At 38.9% G+C, this 18,897-nt stretch overlaps 1 protein-coding gene across 1 annotated transcript in view; it reads left to right on the forward strand.

The window, feature by feature from the left end:
* LOC129742071 (proteoglycan Cow) overlaps positions 1-14,925 on the forward strand; it is a 445,000-nt gene extending 430,075 nt beyond the window's left edge. Inside the window, exons 9-11 of the mRNA XM_055733918.1 lie at positions 2,931-3,320; positions 3,390-3,530; positions 11,927-14,925. Of these exons, the coding sequence (XP_055589893.1) occupies positions 2,931-3,320; positions 3,390-3,530; positions 11,927-12,039 (644 nt within the window). The 3' untranslated portion in view covers positions 12,040-14,925. The remainder of the gene's footprint in view (positions 1-2,930; positions 3,321-3,389; positions 3,531-11,926) is intronic.
* The last annotated feature ends 3,972 nt before the right edge of the window (positions 14,926-18,897 follow it).

Raw genomic sequence — 18,897 nt, forward strand, 5'->3', positions numbered from 1 at the left:
CGTGGAGTCCTTCGACATCGATCCAAATGGTAACCATAAATTGTTCTATACAGGTTTCAAACGGTACCAATTTCAGTACCAACCGTTCAACAATCGCATATCAAAGCTCATTCTAGGCTACAACAAGAACAAATTCGATATTCAACATGACAGTGAGGGAAACGTGATCAAGGCAGAGCATAAAAATGTTGAAAAGCTTGAATATGATCCGCTTACCCAAAGAGTTTCAAAAGTCATCACGAATAACCCCCGTCAAACCATCGAATACGCTTACGACATTCGTGGAGAGCGAGTTCTCAAGCGTGTCAGAAATGCCCAAAATCAACTTCTAACGGAGCTGTACTACGTTCGCGATAACGAAGGCCGAACCTTGGCAGAGTTCTCGAAGAAATATCCGAACGTAGACGAACCTAACTTGTCCATAAACACCGTCACGGCCTACGTATATGGACCCCTGGGGCTTGTAGGATTCTTCCGAAATGGTCTGTTCTACAGCGTATTGTTGGATCACGAACGTTCAACGCGATTAGTGGTTCGAAATGGTGAAGTTGTAGCTGCGTATGATTATCTTCCGTATGGACAGATGATGCGCAAGTTCGGTAACGATCCTGATGCCCACATAACCTATCTTTACACTGGACAAGAACTTGACGAAGAAACCGGATTGTACAACTATCACGCCCGTTTGTACGATCCGGATATCGGGAGGTTTTTACAAGTCGACCCTCTTGAGCAATACCCGAGTGCGTACAAATACGCTGGAAACTCGCCAGTCTCCCAAATCGATCCAGATGGACAGTTTGCCGTAACTCTAGCGTTGATAGTCATAGGGGCTATCATAGGTGCTTATTTAGGAGGAGCTACGGCGAACCGCAACTGGAATCCTGCCCAATGGGCTTGGGATGACCGGAAAACCTGGATCGCAATGTTCGCCGGGGCTCTAGCCGGAGCTTTCGCTGTCTTTGGAGGACAGGCTTCGATAGGGATATTCACCAGCATGTTTGGTGGCTTCCAAAGCCTTGGAATCATTGCGACCGGAATGCTAGCAGTGGCTGGAGCTTATTTAGGTGGCGCAGCTGGTGGAAACGACTGGAACCCAGCCAAATGGGATTGGACGTCACCGTCTGTTTGGAATGGACTTTTCACTGGTGCGGCCGTTGCTGTTAGTCTTCCTTCAGGGTTTGTTGGGGTCACACGCACCTTTCATTCATTGGTATCGCTGACGGCAAAAAATGTCTATTTTATTGCCATGAGCAATGGTTTTTTGCTGTTGTTGTACATAGGGGGAGGTTTCGCGAACAATTTCAATTTCAACGCAGCTCAATGGAACTGGAAGAGCCCCCGCACCTGGTTCGGGATGCTCGAAACCGGAGGTGCTGTTTTTATGGGTGCCGCAGGAACTGTTAAGCAATCTGCTACGAAACTTACTTACATGGCGAGTCCAGCTACTGGAAAAATGACATGGTATCGACATTTCTTCCCCAAGAAAGCAGTCACCATCAAGTACATGAAGGACTCTAACAAGGGGTACCTAACACTGTACGAGAAGGGCAAAAAAGTTCAGACAATTATGCTGCAATCTGCTCCGATTAAGACTGCTGGTTCTACCCGTGCAATGTTCCTTTCGCACGAAAAACTGTTCTTCCAGGCAATTGGCTTTGCGGTATACGCAAAGTTTGAAAAATACACAAATGTCTTCAAACTGCCGGCCAACGTTACGCTACCAGAAACTCCACAAAACCCTTCCAGAAGACGGAGGGCGATCGATCCGATGACGAGCTCAGCTTCAACAACAGCTGGTTTTCTTCAACGTGTAATCGGACTTTTAGGAAGTACATTGAAACAAATAAAGTTCAATAATACCTATGAACCGAGAGACGTTTCTTCGACAACGGAAAAAACGGCATTCCGTGAAAGCTTCCACGAAGTTTTATGCTACCGTTCATCGGAAGATTCTAACGAAATCAACTGTCCTCTACGCTACGCTTTGGTCTCTTTGCACCCAAAGCAACTCCCGCTTGATCAATCAACCTTTGGGTCGGACAGCTTTAACAATTGTTACCCTATTACTTGGCAAAATCAACAAGCCGTAACTTGCACAGGTCAACAAAATACCTTCATCTACACACCAACCAATACGGGTCGGATCTTCGACTTGGTCGACGGATGGCTACTGCTCGCTCGGATAACCCCAGCTGTGCTGCGTAACCTTAAACAAGGTTTCAGTTTTGTGAAAAATACTTTATTCGGAATCGATAAGGTACCTGTTGACAGACCCAAAGTCGACAGAGAAAGGCTTCAACGCAGTGTAAACGTTCTTAAACAGAAGACTACCGGCTGTTCGGATCGCTGGCTTCAACATGCACTGGAAGACTTGGAGGAGGACATTGTAGATGCGTATCGTCGGCGCAATACTTCAAAAGAGGAGCTGTTACTACTTCAACACCGGGTTGATGCCATTCTGGAGGATATGATGGAGCCAATTGACGTCGCTGAAATCTATAGTCCCAGAATTGTTTTCCCATCTGATATGGTTTATTATAATCAGAAACCTTCGATTTCGTGCGCTGATCGTATTCTGGGTCGTGTTCTTGCAAAATAACTGTAAATATCACTTATGTGAAAATGAAAATAAAAAAAAACATCTCTAAAATGTTTTATTCTTGTTTCGAATAATTCCGAATTTCCTGAGTAGTGTCAGATAAATTATTATTTAACACCAACCGGTGGGCTTTTCCACTCTAAAACATTGTTCATTTGGCTATTTGGATATTTGAAGATCACGGTAAAACCTTCTCAGTTTCCTGTTAATCTCGTGGATAAAATGTCCCTAAAAAGTACTGGCAGCCTGAACTTGAACTATAAAATTTGATACCATCGTGCACAAAAGACTCAAACTGAAATATTCCCCCTTGACTTACCCCGTACAGGTTACCCAACGAAATCGATCGAGTGCAAGCCACAACAGCTGACGGCCATCGGCAATCGGCTGCTGGACTGGTTCTCGGTCATCATGGCCGACAGCAAGAAGCGGCGCCAGCACCAGCAGCAGAAGAACAAGATCCACTTCCCGGCGGCCTGCAAGCTTGAGGCCCGCTGGATGTTCGGCCATTTGGATCTGAACAACGACGGAGAACTGTCGGCCCAGGAGCTGTACGATCTGGAACACGACCAGAACGAACGGTGTATCAAGCCGTTCATCGATACCTGCGATCTGGACCAGGACAACACAATCGATCCGCGGGAATGGTGCCGGTGCTTCGAGAAAACCGACCGACCCTGTGCGGCCGTCCGAAGGCGTCTCGGCACCGATTTGAATGGTGAGTAGCGCGTGCTCATTTTTTTTCACTTCGGAGTATCGTGTCTACATTTTGTTTTTGTTTTGACAGGAAACGGCTATGCTCCGGACTGCGATGGACAGGGATTCTACAAACCAACTCAGTGTCATCAGGCCGTTGGAGTGTGCTGGTGCGTGGACAAGCATGGCGTTGAATTCGCCAATACGCGTACCCGAGGCAAGCCCAACTGTGGTAAGTTTGTCCAATTGAGAAAAAAACTGATTTTGTTATTCTACGAAACTTACACGAAAACCTCAAATTATCAATTGCCAATTTAAGAGGGTATCGGGATTTAAGTTATTCTTGTTACACATATTCAGTAATTCCTGTTACACAGTCCGGACTTTCGACAGACTTCCGAAAAAGGAAAACGAAGTACTAGATTGTCGGAAGTCTGTGATCTGCTGTCAGCATCTCATTATGTTGATGCACGTTCAAAATCAGGTGATATGTGTTTCTGCACAGGTTTTAAGTGATTTTCTAGATTTTAGTACTAACTTGCTTCCAACTACGATTCACCTGCGGCTCCTCCTCAGTGGTTGCAGTCCGCGATTGGCTCAAAATAATCAATATTGCACATTAAACCAAACGAATTGCTGGAAACAGGCAATGCAATCTCGATGTGCCAATTCGGCGTTTTTATTGCCAAAAGTTTTGTATTATTTTACCGAACTATCGGTAATTTTTACCGAAAGTTCAGTCATTTAATGTTATTAAATGAGTATTTTTTACCGAACAATTGGTGATTTATAACGAAAAAATCATACTAATAGTTTCCCTGTTAGTGTGAGTAGTTCATCCAAGCAATAAATTCCGTTGAGAAACTTTTTTATTATGTACCTACCTTTTTCTCTATTTTTTTTTTAGTTTTTTTATCCCTTTTTGTATTTTTTTTATTTTTCATTTTTTTATAATTTTTTTTATTGATTTTATTTTTTTTTTCTTTTTTTGTTCAGAATACCTAAAGTTGTCTAAAAAATCTTTTTTCGCCTATTACGTTTTCCAAGCTTACAGTCTACCGAGTTCTTTCCGGGTTTTAAAATTAACATTATCTATTAAATCGTCCAATTTTTCGATCAACTTACATAATGTGACCTCTCACAACAATCTCTGAATCGATTAAAGCACACACGTGGCTTCAATTTACCCGGTTTATTTTCCAGACTTCGACGCAATCCATACGCCATATCAGTCCAATTGTTACACCCGCAATCAAAATTTTACCACCGGAAACCGAATAAAAGACGATAATTACCGCTGGAGCGAGGCACTCAACTCTTTGCTGTTTCATCCAAAAACGGACGGGTTGTTGAGCTTCCCCACACCGCAGAATCCTCGAGTTTGGAACTTTTCAACTTTCCGTCATCGCACGCTTCAAGAAACTCTCAAATTGACTGGTGTTAGAGAAATCGCTGGCGTGTAATGATGATAATGACGCCGAAGATTTCTCCTGAGGCTGCGAAAACTCCAACTCGGTTATGCTTTCCTTAGCAGATTTCCCTTAGCAAAATTCCGAATCAAAGTTTTATCCGAAGATAAACATCACTTTCGCACCTCCCTCGAGATTCTCGAAGCCCCCGGAAATTCCGGAGACGACCTTTGTCCCTTACCAAAATCTATTCGGGCAAGCTTGTTTTGTAGCTTATCTATCGATCTTTCTACAATGGGAAGTAAATTACAAAGTTACTTAATGCCAGACTCGCCCCACCTTCCATGCTTTTCTCCGCGAAAGTTATTTCTGTAATTTTTCACTCCAAACTGGAATTTTTCTTCCTTCTGCATTCACACTTCACGGGACAATTTCCGATACAAGAAGTTGGAATGGAAAGCCAAACTTTTGCTTCAACTTGATTGAAGCTTAGCCACGGGGTAATCAATCAGGGAGTTTAATCATTTTACAGTAGAACCTTGTGAAAACCGGGTTCCGATGTTTTTTTTCCTTTTCAACCGGCTTGCAATGTAACTAGTTCCGAATTCAAAAACTCACTGCCTAAACTGAGTTCTGGAATTTAAATCAGGTCTACCGAATCGGAAAAAATATGGAATGCCGTTTGGAGTTAACTTTGTCTCTGCAAGCTTCCAGCGAACGATTAGTGCAATTGTTGCCAGAGTGGAAATTTAATGAAAATGCAATTTGAAGTACTCGTAAAAAAAATTTATGAAATAGATCATCGCCACAGTAACTATGCTACAAGTTCGGCAATTTATTTCAGCGAACCAGTGCTGTAATTCCGAAAAAAATTTCGATAATTGATGATTTTGACGTTTTTTCTACCGAACTTTATTAATCGATAATTGAGAATGTACAAAAATTCGTTAGGATATAAGAATGTAGACAAATCAAATTTCTATCAATTTTCTGTAAATAAAAAAAACGCCGAACAAAAACTGTGAATCGATCATTCTATCATGTGTCGTTGTCAAAACAAACGTCAAATTTGTTACCGTAGTCCAGGGTAAGATTGAACCCTTTTTTTCAATATTTTCCGATTATTTTTTCTGTTCAGGGGGATGTGGCATGTTTTATATTTTTAAACCAGTACTGGACTCCTATGAACGTAAAACATGATTGCAGAAATTTATTAGACTTCTTAAAATTTGAAATAAAAATCGATACCGTCTTTGTTTAGAATTTGATGCTTTGGGGTAACATTGATCAGTGTCTATTTTGACGATTTTAACGAGTTTTCTCGATCATAAAGAATACAAAACATATCCATAATATTTACAAAAGCCAGTTTATCATTTGCTAAGGCAGTTCGAAACAAATTCAAATGATATAAACTTAATCATGCAACTCTACAAAATTGAACACAACACTTTCGGTGGCCCTACGATACTAAATTTGTATCTTTTGGTCCAGTGAACTCTGAGCTATACAAGGCTGAATTTCGGTGTTTCTTAGTTTAGATTTCTTCGCGTACCAAAAACAACAACATCGCGGTCCTTAATGTGTTAAGGCCGAATAACAATTAAAATCGAAAAATGGACAATGATGCTGCATAAATTAAGGAGCTAATTTTTTAAACATTACTTATAAAATTTCAACTACAAAAAAATATATATTTTGCCAACATTCAATTCCCTAGGTCCTCGTACTATTCTCCTTTAATATCTTTCTTCAAACTTTACCATTTGATTGAGTTTCTATATTTTAGTCCTAGATTGGATAAATCTTGGAAAATGTCCCTATTTTTTAAATATAAAAAATTTACCTCAAACTACAACAAAAACTTGATGTATACAACTATAGGGGAGAGTGGGGATACTTGATCCCCTTTTCTTATTTTCACCATATCTTTTTGGAAAAAATTAGCAACTCGCCGTCTTTGACATTTTCTGACAGCTTGTAACTTCAAGTTTCTATGTTCCAAAAATTAGAACGATACTTGAACCCGTTGATGAACTAGAAGCATTTTCGTGGGAGTAAAAAAATTGCGATTTTTCTGAAGTTAGGGGAGACTTGATCCCCTATTGAAGAAGACTTGATCTTTTATTCAGGAAGCCCTAATCCTTGTATAAAAATCAAACAAAACCCCAAGATAGAATGTTAATTGACTATTTTGGTCATGTTTGTTCTCATTTCACAATTTATAGCAGTCATAAGAAGAAAATTCTATAACTTTGTCTCAACGCTAATGACATTGCATACTTAAAGGCGCTATTTGTTTATAATTAAGAGAAAATGAGTTATTTTTGCTCTTTTCTTCAGACAAATGTTTGATAAATATAAGTTTTTGGCTAAATATTAGTAATTTCGTAATCAGCAATCATAACGATTAATTCAGAAGAAGAATATGCCGTTTGGGAGGGGGATCAATTGTACCCCACTCTAGGGGATCAATTGTACCCATAATCAACATTTTAGAAAACTTTCTCTGAAAAAAGTTGAGAGTTTTCCATTGCTTTGAAAATATGGCATTATGAAGTTCATTTTACGCTCGAACGATTTATACATTGGAACAAATATTTTTTTCATAATTTTCCCATGTAAGGAACATTTTAAAGTGATGAAAAAAGATCTTCAAGTTACATTTTGTGAAATTTTTCAAACAAAGTTCAATTACTCAAACAATTATTTTGTTAAAAAATTTTAAACTACAAGCATTGTTATTTTGCTCATTTTGGCACATTTTTCTAGAACATTTGATCTTTGTATGACATTCCAGTTTCGAGATATAGCTAAGGAATCAAGTATCCCCAGGGATCAAGTATCCTCATTCTCCCCTACATTTACTAAAGAAAAAAGTTGAACTCTCACAAAAATCAACCTGTTTGCTTCTAAATTCTCTGATTTCATCAGGAAGGGCGTTAGTTTGCAAAACTTCAAAAAAATAGATATTTCAAGGTTTTGAAATTTCATTTTTACTTACATTTGAAACTTTCAAAAACAAACCAAGTTTTTCCCTATTTGAAACCTCAATTTATGTGACCAATGAGTGGGTAACAAATTTTGTTTCTTGAAAATGATCTTCAAGAAGGTTTTTCATTGAACAGGTTTGCAAATTTCATGAAACTGAGCATGGCTTGTACTTAAAAAATTAGCTTAGTTGATTTTGTTTTGTTCCTGCATGCATTTTTGTCTTGAACGATTACAAATTTTTTTAAAAACTGCTCAGTTTTTTGTCGAAAAGTGAAACAATTCTGCAGCAAATTTCTATTTGCCTGAGCTAACATTCGGCAAGAGTTTTCTAGAGTGCCCATCAAGGTGCTCAAGCGGTCATCGTTGCTTCGCCATTGTGGAAAATTTCGGTTCGCGGTGAGTGTTTTTTACTTGCTTGCTCACATTATTCTTCTTTTCTTAGTCTGCGTTTTAAAAACTTCTTATTTAAGGCCAATTTTTATGAATTGTGATTGCATAATACTCTAGAAGCAGGCCCGTGCGAAGGACTCGCCTATAGAGGTGGGTTTCAAAATTTCATTTGAGCTAGAAATAAAATGAACTATAACGAAAGAAAATTGATTTCTGAAACCGTTTTTCTTCTCATGACCATTATACAAATTCGAAAAAGTGGTAAATTGTACTGATATGATTCAAAATAAACCTGAATCAAAGTTTCAATCAATGCTATTTCTGATAAGCCATTAACTAATTATTCAAAATGCCGTTCCTAAGCAGTTTTGTTTAAACATTTGAAATTAGTATTTCTGAAACACCAGAAAACAAAAAAAAAAAAATTTCTAATAAATCAAGGATTGAAGGCTATGGACATAAGAATCAGTGTACAGAAAAAGGATATTGGTAATAGAGAACCAGATTAAAGTAGAAAGCGATTCCGAATTCATAAAGAAATTAAAAAATCTGGTCTGAATCACGATTGGAAAGGGAATTTTCTATTAGGATGGAAATATCTACCTCTACTTAAAAGAATTTATTCAAAACAAATAGTTGCTGTTTGAATTAAATTTGATAAACATAAAGATTTTTTTATGTTATTTTTAAAGTGCCAGTGTTCAAAGTCTGAGATAAAATCATTTTTTCAAATCAAATTCTTCAGGCTATTAAAATAAAAGGCCAAAAAGTTATTTTTTAAGTTCATAATAAAAAATTTACAAGTTTGATTCAACATTTGAAAATTATACTGATAAAGTACAGTTTGAGAATTTTTTTTTTCTAGAATGATCAACAAGAAACTGATAAAAAAAGGAATTTTACGTGTTGTTGTTAATATTGAAACACAAATCAAATACTAATTTAGTTGAAACTGCGCATGCTTAATGCGAAGTTGATGGTTTAAATCAATTTCTGAACTTTTAAAAGATTAATTGAAAATCATGATCATTTGTAGAAAGAAGATTAAAAACAATAAAAATTAGTGACACCTTTAAAGTTTGAAATTTCAAACTTTGAACATTTGTTCATCATCAAATACTAAAAAAAAAACAATGTTTTCTAATACACAAAATTATATTTATGACTTCCAAGAGGAATATGTTTCCAGAAACAAAAATACAGAATTGAAAAAAAGACAAAATGACTAAACAAAATCGAAAAAAATTCAAAAATTTGAAAATTGAAAAAATTAAACTTGGAATTTAGGTAATGTCTTACTATTTAAAAATTTATAGTAAAATTCAATTGATAACTTAGAGGAATGCATGTTTGGGGCCTGTGTTGAAATGATTGAATTGGAAAATTTTGGTTTCGAATCGTTTGTTAGATTTTGTATATCACCTCTTGTTTCGGTGATATGGAGTTTATTTGTTTAGAAATTAATCGTCGATATAGTTTTTTTAGAGGAACAATTATCTTAAAAAGCTAGATTCTACATTTTCAAAAATTTGGAAAGATATTATTACAAGTATTTCTGACATTATTGAAGAAAATTTAGAGAAAACTTTTATGTCATTTAACAATTTTTTTAAAGCCTGCATAACGACTTGAGTTTTGCTTCAAGAAATATCTAATATTCAAAGTGGTTCATTTTTTTTTTTGTTTTAATTCGTCAAAACTTCAGTATTTTACAGTATTACAGTAATCAAAAAGATAGCTATTATAATTATTTTCAAAGAAGTCAAAATTACTTGCGGTCTTGTAGAAAGTGGATAAAATTGTTAAAGGCTTTTTTCTAATGTTGTTTGCATTGTTGTACAGTTTTGGCAAAAAAATTGCAGAAATTTTTCAAATGATTTGGATTCATGGCCGCCAAAGTTAGCATCTAGATTCTTTGCACTTGGTTTAAAATTCTGAGCTTGTTTAGCTAAACTTTAAAATTCCACTCTAAATACGAGGTATAGTTTGTCAAAATTTGAGTTGCAATACTAAAAGTTTTGTCAATTGCAAACCGAAATACGGTCGGGTGATACGGGTGATACGGTCAAAATTTGGTCAATATCAACTTGACGTATTTCTTTCAATTTTGCATTTAAAAAACCTGAACACCCCTCATTTTGAAGGTGTGTGTATAGAATGTTGCTCCTATTTTGATTTTGGAATTCACTCTTCAGTTGTCAAAATGCCGTCCAAGGAAGAAGAGCAGTATATCAAAATTTTGCTTGCGCTTCGCGAAAATCCGAGCTACTCGCACGCAAAGCTGGCAAAATCGCTAAAAGTTGCCAAATCAATCGTTACAAATGTAATTAAAGTGTTTGGGGAACGTTTGTCGACAGCCAGGAAGTCTGGATCGGGGAGAAATCGAAAACCGGAAGCCGCTGAGTTGCCGGTAGTTTCAAGCGAAACCCTAACCTGTCCCTCCGAGATGCCGCAAATAAGCTGGGTGTATCGTCTACAACCGTGCATCGAGCCAAAAAACGAGCCGGACTATCGACTTACATCGGTAGTGACTCCAAATCGCTATGATAAACAAAATACGACGGCCAAAGCGCGATCCCGGAAGCTATACACGACGATGCTGACGAAGTTTGACTGCTTGGTAATGGACGACGAAACCTACGTCAAAGCCGACTACAAGCAGCTTCCGGAAGTGGTACGCCGCCAACAACGTGCAGGTGGTTCCCAAGGACAAGAACCCTCCCAACACGCCAGAGCTCCGCCCAATTGAGAAATACTGGGCTGTTGTCAAGCGGAACCTAAAGAAGACCAAAAAACTGCTAAGGACGTTCAAGGCAAACTGGCTTTCTGCGGCGAAGAAGGTGGACAAGGTGGCTATACAAAATCTGATGGCAGGGGTTAAGCGTAAGGCCCGGCAATTCAGATTTGGAAAAGCGGAAGCCTAACTGATTATTTTTCCTGAATTTTATACTAATTAAACTTGAAAAAGAAATTTAATTTGATTTTTAAATAAACGATTTCATCGATATATACGCGTTTTCCCTCGACCACGTTTTGACCGTATCACCCTTTATCAATTCGTGAACGTCATATCGTGTTGTTAGATAAAGTTTCTTAGGCCTTAGGAGTTAGGTGTAGGACTAAATTCGAAGGCGAGCCAATTGCCTGACTTTTTTGTTAACACTGATTTTTAAACACATTTATTTAATATTTTGACGAACTCTAATACGTGTTGTTGCCTACTTTGTTAAATAATTCTGCTGATTATAAGTAATCAAAAGATTCCCTTTAGTTTTGATAAAAAAAAACCGAGTTATATCGGTAAAGTCAATCGGATGCTCAGTATATCTTACCGAACTGAGATTTCCAGTTAAAATATAACGGTATCTCCGTAATATTTAAACAAACATATCTCGGTAAAAATTTTAGGTGGGGTAACGGACCTATTTTGGACCACCTTATAAAGCAACTAATAATGAAAAAAAATAGTTCATTACATTAAATGCCCGGGCTTCAACAATAATTGCTAAAAAATTTCATGATTATTTGTTTTGTAAGAGAGCTAGACAAGGTGGGTCAAAGTTGGTCCTCTGGTCCAAAATAAGTCCGATACCCTATATCGATAATAATCACAGGTACTTCGGTAAACTCTTCCGATTGTTCGTCAATACAACGTGCTGTAACGTTGACAGCTGTCAATATTTTGACAGAGGGTCTTCGGTCAGAACTTCCGAGTTTCGGTAGTTTCTTATATGTTCAAAACACGATAAATAATTACCGAGTTCGTTGTTTTCCGGCTTATGAACCTGAAAGTTTTCGGAAATAATTTTACTTAAAACATTCTCTATTTTTCTAGACGAAATCATCACCAATGCCAGCACGCTCACCAGCGACGATGAGGACACCGAGGATTCGGACGACGACGATGACAGCCAGGAGGGCAGTGCTGATCGACTTTTGGTGTTCTAAGGAGTGTTCGTAAACCGGGGTTGGGTGGAGTGAAAGTAATAAACGAAAAAGTTCCAACTTTAGCTGCTACAGTTTTTTGGTCCAACGATCGCCCTCTCCCCAAATCCTACAACATTGATGGTGGCATGAAGAGAAGTTTCAACCGAGCCAGGGTGGGGAGACAGATGTCCGCGAAACCAGTCGATAAAGATGTTCTACTTCCTTGCAAATGTTTTAAGTTGGTTCCGCTTAAAGTTTGTGCTGATACATATATTTTACTCCGAATTCGATAACCGGACAGAGAAAGAACTCGAAAGATACGAGAGAGTGTGGAAAAAAATCCTGTGAATCTTCCATCCGGATCGCGTAATCAAGAATGAAAAAGTTTTCATTTCGACTGGCCATCGAATGCGCCCCAATGAAGTACACATTTTCTTTTATCAGACCTCCTGCAAAGAAAACAAAAAAGTTTGTTCTCAGAAAAATGGGTCTAATTTGATTAACTGCAAAAATCTACTTCCATAAAAACTTATTTACAAAACTTTACAGGACATGATCAGTATTCTTTTATTCCTACGAAAAGTAATATTTTTAATCCATACAAAACTCTCTTTAGATCTTATCAATTCGAAATCTGTAGAACGTTTGAAAGTAAGCGAGAATCGAAGTGAAAACTACACAGTATCAATTCATCGGAAATTGAAAGTAGCTATAATTGAATTTAAACAAATGAAAAAAAAGCAACACAACAACAACAACAAGCACTTTCTCTTAATTATAGAAATTTCCCGTCCTTTCGATAAGCGTCTGAAGTAAAACAAGAACAAAAAAAAAGTCCTTATAATCTGATTATTAAGTTTGTAGTTTGTATTGTATTATTCCTGTCATGACGAAGCAGCGATAAATGTGTTTAACAATATGGAAGCGTCGCCCTAAGGGTTAACTCGGGGCAAAAAGACAGCGAGGACGAGAAGAAACAAGAAATAAAAATACAAATGGAGAAACTTTAACGTGAATTAAAAGAAAAAGGGAAAGAAAGGGCGATCGAACGATTGAAGGGGAGGGCTAGGGTGTGTTCTGCGAAAAGGTAATCCACTTTTCGATTTACCGATACCAAATTTAAGACAAACACTCAAATTTATGATAAAAACTCAAAATTAGAGCAAAACTCCTAAATTATACGTGAAAAATGGAACCAGAAATTCCATTTAAAAATTTCTACTAGGAATTCATTCAGGAATAATTAGGTATTCAGAATCCGATTAAAAAATTGTACTTCAATAAAAACCATCTGAATTTCAATCACAATGACTAGGACTTCAGATTCCATCGTACCTATTGCGATATTTTTCTGGAACTAAGATCACAAATACTCATACAACTAGCCTTACTAATCGGTCGTTCGTCCGCCATTTCTTCACCAACATTTGTCGTCGTTGGTCATAATAATTGTAATGTTTATGTTATTGTGTTATAAAGAGGTAAAACTGAGATGAACATAGAAATTCAATCCTATTAAACAGTACCATAATTACCAATTTGATAAAAAGAATAAATCCCAGAAAAAACGTAAAAAAAATATTGTTGTAAAAAGCCTTATTTTTGAATGTAAGGATACAGTTTAAACATCTAATATAAAGAAAAAGTGATTTACGGAGAAGGGAAAACATTACTTCGACAAATTAAGTCCATTCCAAAACAAAACAACAAAACCATGAAAATCAACAACACGTTCACTTGAGTAATCGTAGTAGGCCATCAGTATTTATATAGTAATGTTTAAGCAGTAAAAAAGAAGGAGTAAAAAAGCAAACCATACAGCGCTAAAACCAAATGAAGCAAAGCAAAACAAAGCCAACCAACCACATTCAATTACACGTCAAATGAGAAATAGAAAAATCTAGCTAAATCGATATTTTAGAATGTCTCAATAGAAAAAAAAAATCAACAAAACGGATAAAATGCACTGCGCTTTCAATGTTCTAAAATCAAAACAAAAAAAAAATAGCTGAGCAACCATTTCGATGAAACTGCAAAAATATGTGATGTAAAACCTGCTCCACCATCTTTTTCAAAAACCGTCAAAACACTCGATCACCCAAAAAGTGAACAGCACATGTTATCGCATTTGGGTGAGTTTTAAGAAGAAGAAAACCAGTAAGTATAACTATTTTGTTGTCAGCCAGTATTATAACAGTCGTAAAACAGCTTCCTAAAGAAAGAAACAACAAAAATATTACTAATTTTTATAGAAAAGGATACATTTAAGCCACGCTGAGATACAATAGAATGAAACCATGCCAGCATGTAGCAAGAGTTAACAAACTCGTAAGACAGCAGAAAAACTAACAAGCAAAGCAAAGACGTAGAACTGAACAGCTTAAACCGAAAGAAAGCTAATTTTAGTAGGCAATCAAAATGTAAAACACTTACGCAACTTTGACATTTAACATAAACACACAAACAGCAATGAAAAACAAAAAAAAATGTCATTGCAAGGAAGGGAGTTTCCAAATTTTTCACACAACAAAAAACCCCAAAACGAAATAAGCTGAAAACAATTTCAAAAATTGAACATTCCAATCGAAGCGACAAACACTTCAATACACCTTTTTGATATGACTAAACTCCAAAGATAGATTAAAGTGTTCGGGGTTGCTACCCTGCTGCAGCTTCTTTGGCGATCAGAATAATAAACGAATGAAATGAAATGAAATGAATAAGAAAAAAAGAAAATCATTCCTACAATCACACATAAAACACGAAAAAACTACACACATTATAACTCGTTTGACAATTTAGTAAACTTAAGCATTTTAATGGAAGGTCAAGCTGCAGTAATCAAGAACAGGAAGCAAATAATAATGAAAAATAAAAACATTGACATCTGGTAAGGTACGAACAATACTGTTCGGGGGTGTCCCTTTTTATTTTAACCGTCGGAGATATCACCCACCACACCATAACCTCTTCTTTCAATGGGAGAGGCTTTTATTCGACTTCTTCCTTAACGTCGGTCATACGAGGGCGAGGGCTCATTTTTCTCAACTGGGCAAAGCTCTGGCACTTAGAAAGGTTTCATGTCCTTGGGCTCCACCTGAACGTTGTTCGCTGCATACCACTTCATTTCCCCATTCCTTTATGTTATAATGCCGAAACATGGTGGTCGAAACACAGGGGCTTTAAGCTGGTCAACCCATTACATTTTATGTTTATAGATCCCAAAAGGACCTGTGCAAAATTTCATCTCGATGCGTCACGATTTAGGGATATCTCGGAGCGTTAAAAAATTCGCTTTTTTAGCCTACGAAATTCACCAATAAGAGTGGCTGTGTGGTACATTCAAATAAAATTTCGTCGTTATCTGGTGTTATTATTAAAAAATGGGGGAAAAAATCTACTCGACTTTAGGGAAGAATGCAACAAAGTGGTAGATTTCCAGAAAAACTCGAGAAATGACCGAAGCTTTCAGAACTAGATTCGCTCGGTAGCACACAGACTTTTGGTTTAAAATTTTTTTATTTAAAAATCGCCGTAGATGTACTGAAAGTTCCAAAAAATATAAAGTTAGATGATTTTTTTTTATTCTTGCAGTGCAATTCATGTAAACAAAGCACAAACCTAACACCTAACTAATAACCTTAGGAATGATATTCGATGCTATACAATTGCTTTTCAATGATTTTTTTTTAATTCAAGGGGTTATAAGCAGTCAATTATTTGAAAGCTGTGTAACCGTAGGATGAGAATAAAAAATCTCAAAAAACTATTTTGCATAACCCGGGAATTTGTTGATTCATATAACCTTTGCAAAAAAATTACATAAAATTTTGAAAAGCTCTAGCAAGCAAAGTCTGCCATTTTGAAATACTTTTGAATGGATTCAGATTTTTTATTTTGAAATGGTTTTAACTTTTTTCATGAAGTTCTTAGCTTCTTGTCATGTTAGCAAAAAAATAAAGCCTAAGAATGGTCCCAACAAAAAATCAAAGACCAACTTCATTTCAATCTTATTTAAATTTTCATTATTTGCACATTAAATGATTTAATGTGCAAAAATTTCTTCGACCATACAAATTTCCATACAAAATTGAAACGCGTTTTGCTAACTCAGAAATCAACCAAATCATCTCAAATTTTACACTGATGCTTAATGACCCTAAAGGCATCGAAAATACATATGGGAGCAAAAAGTCATTTTTTGCAGCGGTCTACTGCCCACACATCAATTTTAGCCTATGTTTAGTTGAAAACAAACATAAATCGATTTGATCATGAAATCTACTTAAGTTATTTTTACAAAAAAAAAAGCGCGCATCCTGGGTTTGGATGATTTCAACTCCATTATTTACTCCGGATAAGCTGTGGTTTTTTGGCTAGTGAAGTAGACAATGTGCAACTCGAGACCCCATACACCCAACCCTCGGGTAGTGGTCATATCACCTCTTGTCTGCAACTCCGATTCTCTACCTCCCCGTGGTACTAGCTGGGGTGCGAGCAGCCTTAGCGGAGATTGGGTACCCAACCCCGGTGGATGCTTTGGTCGCATGCAGAATGAGTTAGGGGGCTTCGTACGCGTCTGTTCTCCATGTTAGGGGCGGCGTGCGGAGTGCAACAACGTCCTGGTGGTGTTCGGGACCCAAAACAGCAACATCACGACGGTCCTCCTGCGAGATAGTGGGGTTAGCTGCGGGCCTTGCGAGCCTGTGACTACTAAAAAAAAACATAAGCAACGAATAACGAACAACAAATTTCGGATGGAAATCGGCAAAAACCCACGCGACGAAAAGGGACTAACGATTGGAAACTTGGAACATGGAACTGCCGATCTCTAAATTTTGTGGGCAGTACCCACGTGCTCTCCAACGAATTGAAGAGCCGCAAATTCGACATCGTAGCGCTGCAGGAGGTATGCTGGAAGGGCTCCACGGTACGAACGTATCCAGATGGTCGTGCCATCTACCAGAGCTGCGGCAACACACACGAGCTTGGAACAGCTTTTATAGTGATGGGAAAGATGCAAAAGCGCGTGATCGGGTGGTGGCCGATCAACTCACGAATGTGCCGGTTGAGAATCAAGGGCCGGTTCTTCAACATCAGCATCATCAACGTGCACAGCCCTCACCTCGGAAGTACCGGTGACGACAAAGACGAATTCTACGCGCAGCTGGAGCGTGAATACGACCGTTGCCCAAAACATGATATCAAGATCGTCATCGGGGATTTCAATGCTCAGGTCGGCCAGGAGGAGGAATTTAAACCGACAATTGGAAGGTTCAGCGCGCACCAGCTGACCAACGAAAACGGCCTCAGACTTATTAATTTCGCCGCCTCCAAACGAATGGCCGTACGTAGTACCTTTTTTCAGCACCGCCTCCCACACAAGTACACCTGGAGATCACCGTACCAAACGCAATCACAGATCGACCACGTTTTGATCGACAGCCGGCACTTTTCGGATATCATCGACGTCAGATCCTGTCGGGGCGCCAACATCGAGTCGGACCATTATCTGGTGATGGTGAAGATGCACCCAAAACTCTCCGTAGTGAACAACAAGCGAAACCGGCGCCCGCCTCGGTTAAACATCGCGCGACTGAAGCAACCTGAGGTCGCGGCAGACTACGCGCAATCGGTCGAAGCAGCGCTGCCGGCAGAGGGCGAGCTTGACGAAGCCCCTCTCGAGGACTGTTGGGATACCATCAAAACAGCCATCAACAGTGCGGCGGAGAACGTCATCGGTTATGTGATTCGACGAGGAGTGTAGGAGGGTGATGGACGAAGAAAATGCCGCGCGGGCGGCAGTAGTGCAAAGAGGCACCCGTCGAAATGTGGAAAATCACCGACAGCGGAAGAGGCAGCGAGTCCGACTTTTCCAGGAGAAAAAGCGCCGCCTGGAGGAGGAGGAGCTCGAGGAGCTGGAGCAGCTGCATCGTTCCCAAGAAACACGAAAGTTCTATCAGAAACTCAACGCATCCCGCAAAGGCTTCGTGCCGCAAGCCGAAATGTGCCGGGATAAGGACGGGGGTATCCTGACGGACAATCGTGAGGTGATCAAAAGGTGGAAGCAGCACTTCGATGAACACCTGAACGGCGCACATGCAGGAGATCAAGACGGTGGGGGAAGGTACATCGCCGGCGTAGCCAACGACGAAGAGGAGCCACTCCCAACGATGAGTGAAGTTAAGGAAGCCATTCGCCAGCTGAATAGAAACAAGTCGGCTGGGAAGGATGGCATCGCAGCTGAACTCATCAAAATGGGCCCGGACAGGTTGGCCGATTGCCTACATCGGTTGATAATCCGGATCTGGGACATAGAACAGCTACCGGAGGAGTGGAGGGAGGGGGTAATATGCCCCATCTACAAGAAGGGCGACAAATTGGACTGTGAGAACTACCGAGCGATCACTGTCCTCAATGCCGCCTACAAAGTGTTGTCCCGGATCCTACTCCGCCGCCTAACGCCACAAGCAAACAGATTCGTGGGAAGTCATCAGGCCGGCTTTATGGAGGGACGGTCTACGACGGACCAGATATTCACATTACGTCCCTATGCATCATCTATTCATCGACTTCAAAGCCGCATACGACACGATCGACCGTAACGAGCTATGGAAAATCATGGACGAGAACGGCTTTTCCGGGAAGCTGATCAGACTGATCAAGGCGATGATGGATGGAACGCAGTGCTGTGTGCGGATTTCGGGTGAATTGTCGAGTTCATTCGAATCGCGCAGGGGGCTTCGACAAGGTGATGGTCTATCCTGCATGATGTTCAACGTGGCGCTAGAAGAAATGCGGGGCACGATTTTCAACAGATCCAGTCAACTTATCTGCTTTGCCGATGACATTGATATAGTCGGCAGATCATCTGCGGCA

The sequence above is a fragment of the Uranotaenia lowii genome, chromosome 1, assembly GCF_029784155.1.
Source record: "Uranotaenia lowii strain MFRU-FL chromosome 1, ASM2978415v1, whole genome shotgun sequence".
Classification (NCBI taxonomy): Eukaryota; Metazoa; Arthropoda; class Insecta; order Diptera; family Culicidae; genus Uranotaenia; species Uranotaenia lowii.